General features: G+C 41.0%; 1 protein-coding gene across 1 annotated transcript in view; it reads right to left on the minus strand.

The window, feature by feature from the left end:
* LOC123111332 (calcium uniporter protein 6, mitochondrial) overlaps positions 1-569 on the minus strand; it is a 2720-nt gene extending 2151 nt beyond the window's left edge. The window contains exon 1 of the mRNA XM_044532099.1: positions 118-569. Coding sequence (XP_044388034.1) covers positions 118-438 — 321 coding nt within the window. The 5' untranslated portion in view covers positions 439-569. The remainder of the gene's footprint in view (positions 1-117) is intronic.
* Positions 570-9340: the final 8771 nt, after the last annotated feature.

The raw sequence follows: 9340 nt of genomic DNA on the forward strand, positions 1-9340 counted from the left end.
CTAAAGAATGTCCATTTCGTTTCCTCAAAAGTCAAAATGGAGTCTGAAGAGGATTTAAACCAGTGGTAGCTAGCAGCAGGGTTCTTGAAAGAAAAAGAAAAAGAAACAAGATGCGACCTTCTCGGGGTGGAGGTAGGCCTTGTCCCTGAAGAGCAGCAGGACGCCGGCGTCGTCCATGGCCCGCGCGAGGCCCTCCGCGTCATCGCGGGTGCGCGCCGCCCCGGCCTCCACGCACGCGTCGAGGAGCTCCCCGTAGCCGATCGCCTCGCGAGGCCCGTCCCGCAGCCGCCGCTTCAGCGCCTCGACCCCGACGAGCCGCACCAGCCGCCGCGCCTCGGACGCCGTGACCGGCGGGTCCACCCGCGGCGGCGAGTAGAGGCGGCGGAGCGCGTGGGGCGGGCAATGCGCGCGGAGGCGGGAGGCGGCCGCGCGCCACATGGTCGAGGCCTGCGCTGCGCTGCGTGCGAGGCGTGAATGAGGCGGAGTGGAAGACGGGACGATCGATCTCTCTGGAGCTGCTTCTACTTGTGGGGTTTTGGACCTTCTCCACCTTCCATCTCTTGTGATTGTGTGCCAGCGACGTGGTGATGGCTTCACGCCGAGGGAAAGAATCCATCTGCAAAAAGCGGGAAAGGAAAGTGCGTGGCGTGTTTGGGAGATTTTGGGCGCCATCGCCTGCCAGCGTCTTTTTTGTTTCGGGTTCTTCCATTTTTGCGCACGTTTTTCTCGCTTATATACAGATAAACACAAATGTTTTTTGTTACTCCTATGTAAGGTGCAGCTTGCGTGTGAAGTGATGTGATTTGAGCGCGTCTGTTTTCATGTCACGGCTCGAGAGCGTGTGTATCCTTCTTCTTTTGCCGGGAAGGTTGCATCTATATCTATAATTCTACATCGCTTATGGTGGCCATCAAACCATGTCAATTTAATGACCTAAAATGATGAACGCTCAACATATTTAGCGTGCAATTAATATCATACCAAATATAAATACATGTACTACTCGTAAAATTTATCTGTGACTGATATTATACATAAAATCAACATATAGTTAATTTTCTTTTCAATATCAATGTACATTACACGTACGCAGTTACTCCGATTGGGTCATCTATTTTAAAACGAATGGAGTACTAGTCTCTACTACTATTAAAAGAGCAAACATAAGTTTTTTTATGGACACACCCTGAAGTACACACAGAGAAACCACGAACGTCCGATCTAGCAAGCTAAATCACATCCAACTGCCCATGTTAAATCTGTGAGTTCAACGGTTGAGATGAAATGTTCTGCCGGCAGACCTGCCCTCGCACGTCATGCGAGACGACTCAACACCCAACGATCGCTACATCTCAGGAGCAAATATGGAGCGGTTTCCTTATTTCCTTGATGGTAATTAACTAATGACCCTGCATGCAAGGAAATCAATTAAAGCTTGAGACATTAATGGAACTATGCATGCAGCCCTTCGGCCCAAACATTGCGCAGGTTTGTTTTAGATCCGGATGCCACCTTCCACCTGGGGTCCTGGCGTGGCCGCTTTTGATCATCGGCAAGCTCCTCGACGTCGTAGGGAAGCTGCCGCATGGATTCCTAGGGCGCCTCGCCGAACAGTACGGCCTGCTGATGACACATCGGCTGGGCACGATCGTCGTGAACGTTGCCTCCTCCGCGGCCATGGCCCGAGATGGACGCCGAACACTTGTTGTCGTCCATGCGGCCTCACGTGGACGTGTTGCAGCCGCAGTTGCGGGACGCGGTCCTCGGCGTGCTCCGCGGCTTCCGGCCTGCCCGTGGAGGCCGGCCATCGTCGGCCACCCGGCGTTCGCGTCCATGATGGACCTGCAGTGGCGCGTCATGTTGTCTGCAGCCGCTGGGGACATGGACGCACGCGGCGTGGCCGCGGGCGAACAACGCTACGTGTGTGCCCGCGGCTTGGAGCCCCTGCCGGTTCGAGATCCACACTGGTCTTTTCACCGCCGTTGAAGTGCTCCCTGCTGCCAATCCGCCCTCCTCCACCACTATCTCCTCGGCAAAGGGGCCGCTCCATCCATCGGTGCCTAGAAGGAAGCGACCATGTCATCTTTCTCCCTCTCAATCCTTCTTTCTGTTGTTTGTGCATGGGACATTCAATAAACACACGATAGCACGGAGGTCTCTGCACGAGAGCACGACAGCGGGTTCAGATAAGCACTCTTGCCTCTGTCATGTCCCTCGCTCAATGTGCTCCTCATGTATTTGTTGTCTCCAGCGGCCGCTATAGGGCACGCGTGGCAAGAAGGGTTGAGGTAGCGGGGTCGGTTGCCGAAGGGGGTGCGGCGGCTGAAGGTCGACGACAAGCGGAAGGGCACACACGGGTGATGGACTGAGTCTACCCCACAATCTCTATCCCCGATCTTGTCTCGCGTCTCTCGGCTAGGGCTGAACGGCGCATCGTCAGCTGGCCTTTGTGGCAGAAGTGTAGAACCAGCCATCTTCCCAGGGCTAAGAAGGTTTAAGTTGGGTATTCAGCGGTGGCGCGTGTATGTGCACCGGGAACGAGTCAGATGTTCTACACAGTTGTAGTTTGTTGCTTCTCCCTGGTACTGCCGGTTAAACATGTGCAATTTCCAGAATGTGTTGAATAGCTCATGATGGATCTATGTGTGTGTTGAATCAATGCTTGTGTGGTGTTTGATACTCCCTCCGTAAAGAAATATAAGAGCATATAGATCAATAAAGTAGTGATCTAAACGCTCTTATATTTGTTTACAAAGGAAGTACTTGAGTCATGGCCTTGTTCAGAAGTGGAGTTGTTTGATGCATTGCTGCTGGCGTGTTGTGTGCTCGATGCACTTTCAAAGAAATATGTATTTGGTCTCTCACTGGGCACAGTCAAGTGGCAATTACAAGCACACGGAAGATGATGTTCTACTTGATGCACTCTGCAAAAGAAAAGAAGGTTCATACACTTCGCAACAAAAAAAGGCCATTGGTCTGATATATGTACACGACATATGCAGCGGTATCGTGGAGAATGTGCTGTTGTGCTGATGTTTTGAGCTACTGTGCATTTTTTTAGCTATCGTCCAGGAACTATAATCTATTGTGCAGAATATTTCTTCAGAAAATGTGTTATTGTGCAGAATATTTCTTCAGAGAATGTGTTATTGTGCAGAAACTACATCAAAGTCGTCAGACGAGAAGATCCGTGAACTCATCGCTCATCTACATCGGATTGGGTGATAGTATGTTGTATGTTTCTTGATCTGCGTGCTATCTCAATGTATTTCTGTCAAGAAACACATTTTGATACTTTAGAGGCATGCCATATATCTCTAACAAGATTCAGGTATTATGGATATTGTATATATTCAGGTCCTTCGAACAGTCTTTTGTGCGTCGAAGATCGCGTTCAGCACAGACAAGATTCCACCCAGCCTCGGTGGTATGTGTGCTTCGATGTATTTTCATGTTATTTTCTTGGGCACTTGACAAACGCTTCACAAATTAAACTCCTGTTAACATACACAACTTTGTAAGATGCTTTTACCTGTCTATAATGTACTTGCAGTCTGACATACATTGCCAATTTGTATTGTTTGTAAGCACAAGCAAAAATTATGTGTATCAATCGTATATTTTTCTGAAGCTACTAAATTTGACCTGTACTGAATTTTGCTGTAAATATAAATTCAAAATTCTATGAGATGCATCCCTTCCATTTGTCCCAGATATATAGAGGTTGATGCTCAATATTTTCTATCTGTAGTGCTTGTGGTTCTAAGCTACCTTATGATTCAAGACTACTTTGTTCTTTCTAATAGCTATCTAGATGTTTCTCTGTGTAGGCGACTTATAGTCGTGTTGTTATCAATTGATTCAGTACTAATGCATTGCTTACTCACTAAATATATATTTGTTTATTGTACTTCTTTTCTTATAAACTACTGTTCTCAACTGGAGACATGATTGTAAAGACCATCCCTGTTGTAATCTCAAATGGAATAAACATATGTCTACCTTCTGTTGGTGTACATAGAAATTTGTCTTCTCTTTTATTAGCATACTTAGAATAGGCTACACCAATATTTTTTGAATGTTTGGTTGTATACATCAACTAGATGCTTGTCATATCAATAATTGGCAACCTCGCTTTTAGTTTGAAGAGTCAATTCATTTCCCAAGCTTATATTTAATGCTCATCTTAGAGTTAAGAAAATGTATTCAGGTTAGTCGGTTCAGAAGGATTATGTTTTACTGTTTATGACTCTATTTACTTGATGGTTCTTGACAGTTGATATTACGACCTATCAAATTGATGGTGAATTAGTTCATCAGGTTGACATCTTTAGCCATGGTACCAGCATTATTCCTAATGCTTCTTTTGTTTATGGTTTGAACTACTATTGCTTAGTTTTATTGCAGAGTGGCCATTATTCACCGCAACATGTGGTTGCCTTTATGGATGGGGAAGAATGCAACTCTGCTAGGTGCCACACACGACATACAAGGCAGAAGCCGCCGTCGCCTCCATGGCTGCCAGAGTTGATTGGGTGTGCGGAAGGCGAAGTTGCGGTTAATGTCGACGACATGGACGGTGAGTGGTTGGCCAAGTGGAGGAGGATGGTCTTCGAGGATGCCAGGCAGGACCGCATTATTTGCTTCTAGCTGCTCAAGACTCACCTCGCGCTCATGGCCATAGTAATGCTACATGCTTACATTTTGTGATTTTATTTCTCCTTGTCGAAGTGATGGATTTTCTGTGATGCCACCGATGATTGCTTCACAATGGTAAGACAACGTGATATATAGTATTGTCCCAGTTTTTCCCTTCAATGGGTAAAATTCAGTCCATGGTAGCACAACCTGAAACTCCAGTCAATTTTTAGTTCAGATAAAATCCAGTTTACATAGTGCAAGTTTCAAATGATATTACATATTTTCATGTGTATTTTGTCATCTTTATAACCAAGAATCATCGGCCTATGGCACCTTCGTAAAAGTCAAAGGTCACGACAACAATGTTTGTGTTCCTTAGATGCACAAGCTTGTATCTTACAACTTTGATGAATTATGTCATTAGGTCACCTTATTTGGAAACCACTTATTTCCATTACCTCTACACATAGACTTGCATATCAATTTTTATTTATTTATTGGTGGCTACAGTAATGACCCGTTCATAGGAACCAAATAGAAGGAAATAAGCTTGATATTTTCTTGATTGGAAATAATATACCTCATATTTAATTGAAATTGGATACAATGATGACAAATCTTAGGCAGAACATGGTATGAAGTTATGTCCGTGGTATAGGACAAATAGTGATAGTGATGCCTCTGATACAAGACAAACATCTATATACTATGGTTAAATAATGATAGTGATAGAGTTATTATATTTCATATGTATTTTAGTTGAGACGTGCATTGCACGTGCACACTTACTAGTTTTAAAAAGGGGCAACGCAGCATATAAAATTAGAAAGAAGAGGCGCCCATCAATCCTACTGGCTAGCTCCGTCCAAGTCCAGAAAGAATTTGTGCCCTCCCTGCCTGAAAGAACAGCCCAACAGATCATTCAACGATCTTATGCCAAATTGTAAATCACGCTAGAGCTATATCTCTCCTACTGCGACATGTAGCTCTGGCTCGCCACTGACGCCCGCAGGTATGAGCCGGCCCATTACTGTGTTTTGCTCGCTCCATCGTTGTTTTCGCTCACTTGGTTGGTTGATTTTTTTCTTCTTTTGCTGCACACTAGCTGGACATATCCGTTTTTTGGGGGTTTTATTCTTTCTTTTTTGTGTTTTGTATAGCTTTTGCTGGTTTTCTTTGATTCTGAGGCAAGACCGTCTTTTTTCTTTCTTTTTGCGTTTTCACGGTTTTTATTGGTTTTCTTTGATTTTCATGGTTTATCTCTTTTTTCTTTACATTTTACATCGATTTTCTTCAGGGTTTTTCCCTTTCATTATTTTGAATTGATTTTATTTGGTTTTCCTTTTTTCTTTTTTTCTTTTGTTTTTCCTTCATTTTTCTTTGCTCCTTCCTCAGTTTTCTTATATTATCTTCTCATTTTTTCAACACATGTCTATTCTTTTTGCATACACAATGTACATTTTTTTGTATATATCAGAAACCTTTTTTGTTCATATTTTTAAAATATAATATTATTTCTAAAAAAATATATGTAAATGACTACTTTTTTCCATACACGTCATACCGTTTACACATTTAGCATTTTTAAATACTACCTCTATTCCTAAATGTAAGGAACTGTAAAAACATCTTACATTTAGGAACACAGGTAGTGTGTGATTACCATTTTTTTAAATACAAGTATTGATGTCTACTTTTTTTATATGTGTACCCTCATCAATGACATGTACGTTAATGTTATGACAAGTGTTCGAACAAGTGATGTCAACACTAATGATTTCTCGATTAATATAGGACTGCATCAGGGGTCGGCTTTGAGCCCTTATCTTTTTTCCTTGGTGATGGATGAGGTCACAAGGGATATATAAGGAGATATTCCATGGTGTATGCTCTTTGCGGATGATGATGTGCTAGTTGATGATAATCGACGGGGTAAATATGAAGTTAGAGTTATGGAGACAAACCTTGAAATCAAAAGGGTTTAGTCTTAGTAGAACTAAAACCGAGTACATGATGTGCGATTTCAGTACTACCAGGTGTGAGGAGAAGGAGGTTAGCCTTGATGGACGGGTGGTGCTTCCGAAGGACACCTTTTAATATTTGGGATCAATGCTGCAGGAGGGTGGGGGTATTGATGAAGATGTGAACCATCGAATCAAATCCGGAAAGATGAAATGGCACCAAGCTTCTAGCATTCTCCGTGACAAAAGAGTGCCACAAAAGTTAAAAGACAAGTTCTACAGAACGGCGGTTCGACCCGCAATGTTGTATGGCACTAAGTGTTGACCGACTAAAAGGTGACATGTTCAACAGTTAGGTGTGGCGGAGATGCGTATGTTGAGATGGATGTGTGGCCACACGAGGAATGATCGAGTCCAAAATGATGATATACAAGATAGAGTTCAGGTAGCACCAATTAAAGAGAAACTTGTCCAACATCATCTGAGATGGTTTGGTCGTATTCATCGCAGGCCTTCAGAAGCTCCAGTGCATAGCGGACGACTAAAACGTGCGGAGAATATCAAAAAAGGTTGGGGTGGACCGAAATCTACATGGGTGGAGTCCGCTAATAGAGACCTGAAGGATTGAAATATAACCAAAGAACTAGCTATGAACATGGGTGCATGAAAGAATGCTATCCATGTGCCAGAGCCATGAGTTCGTCGCGCCATCTTATGGGTTTCACATCTAGCCTACCCCAACTTGTGTGGGACTAAAAGGCTTTGTTGTTGTTGTACATTTTTTTTATACATCAGAAACATTTTATTATACACCTGAAAATAATACATGATTAATTTTCTTGAAAAAATATTTTGTCTATCTACTTTTTTTCTTACATGGTGTACACTTTATGTACATATGTTTTAAGTTTTTAAAATACATGATTTACATATAACAAATAACGTCACGTACATGTTTTTTAAATGTGTGAATCTTTTTTTAAATCTTATAAATCAATAAATGTTTCTAAATATGTGTATTTGGCATATTTTAGGAAAATATAAATGGAAGTAAAAAACAAAGAAGAATGAACGAATAAAAATAGAGAACAAAGCGAACTAACCTGGAAGTTACTTGGGCCGGCTCCATTAGTAGCGAACACTGACGCATGCATACGCTTGGTCTAGCACTAAGCAGCGTATAGTTGCACCTTGTAAATTAACGTGAGAGCTATGTCTTGTTTATAGTGAGACGATAGTTGCTCTCGCCTGAAGGGATTTCGCTATTGCGTTTGAATCGGACCGTACAATTTTCTTCTCCTCTCTCGCTCGCTCGGATCAATCGATCAGCTGCTACTCCCTAACTCCTTAACCGGTTCGGACAAGTTATATTGTGTTTTTTCTTTTCTTTTTTCCATTTTTCTTTACGGGTTTCGTTGGGTTTTCTATTTTTTATTGTTTTCCATTGGGTTTTTTACACGGTTCTTACCGGTTTCTTTGCGTTGATTATCTTTGGTTTTTTGTTTTATTCTTTCTTCGTAGATTTTCTTCGTTTATTTCTTGGGTTTCATTGAGTCTTTTCTTTTTTTTCTACTTTTTCCCACCTTTTTGTTTATTTTTTGTTTTCCTATGGTTTTCTTTGTTTCTGAGGCGTTTCTTTTGTTTCTTTATTTTCTTTTTTTTATTTTCACTGCTCTTGTTCATTTCTTTTTCCTTTGACACACGTCTACATTTTGTATACATACCCATACATATTATATGTATATCAGGAAGATTTTGTTTGTACATGTTAACATTTTATAAATACATGATTACTATTTGTTTTCAAATTTATGTTTGATGACTACTTTTGTCATACACTTTTTACATATTTTATATATATCAGGAATATTTTTTAATACATGTTTAACATTTTCGAAGTATATTATTTAAAAAGGTTATACTCTACCAACATTTGAAATAAATACATTTATTTTTTACAAATATATTCTAATTTTCATATATATGAGGAACATTTTTTTCGTACACGTTTAATAATTTTGAAATAGATAATTAACAGATTTTCAATTTATGTTTGATGACTATTTTGTTATACACTTTGTACATACTTTGTATATATCAGGAACATATATTTATTCACGGGTGATTTTTTTTGCAATATGATGTTTACATTTATTTGATACTCGATCGACATTTTTGAAAATCTATGTTTTTATTTTCATTTCTAAGACACGTTATATATTTTTGGTATACATCAGAAACATTTTTTATGCTTGTTTGACATATTTTAAATAGATAATTAAATTATTTCTCAAATGCTTGATTAACATTTTTTTAAAATACCTGATCAGCTTTTTTCATACACATTCTTTGTTTTTGTATACATTTTGTTATACATGATAAACATTTTTCTATACACATTTAACATTTGGCAAATGCTAGATTAACATTTTACGAATGTTTTATATAGAGTGGTTTTATATATACGGAAAACATGAAATAAAAACTAAAAAAGAGGTTGTGGCCTCCCGCGTGCTGGCCCGGCTCATTTGACGCTCCCCTTTATGTGAGGGTTCCTAAGTCTCGCTTTAAGCGAGACATATGGGCACTTTTAAATCGAGCCAGTATGAGGGGGTGGGGATGTGTCTTGCTTTTCGTTTCCTCTTTGGCGCTTAACTGCCAAATGGCAATCTCGGTGTAGCGAGCGCCCAAGGAGGAAGTGTCGCTCTTTTAGATGGTTCGTCACATCTAAGACGTGT

Source organism: Triticum aestivum, chromosome 5B, assembly GCF_018294505.1.
Source record: "Triticum aestivum cultivar Chinese Spring chromosome 5B, IWGSC CS RefSeq v2.1, whole genome shotgun sequence".
NCBI classification, from domain to species: Eukaryota; Viridiplantae; Streptophyta; class Magnoliopsida; order Poales; family Poaceae; genus Triticum; species Triticum aestivum.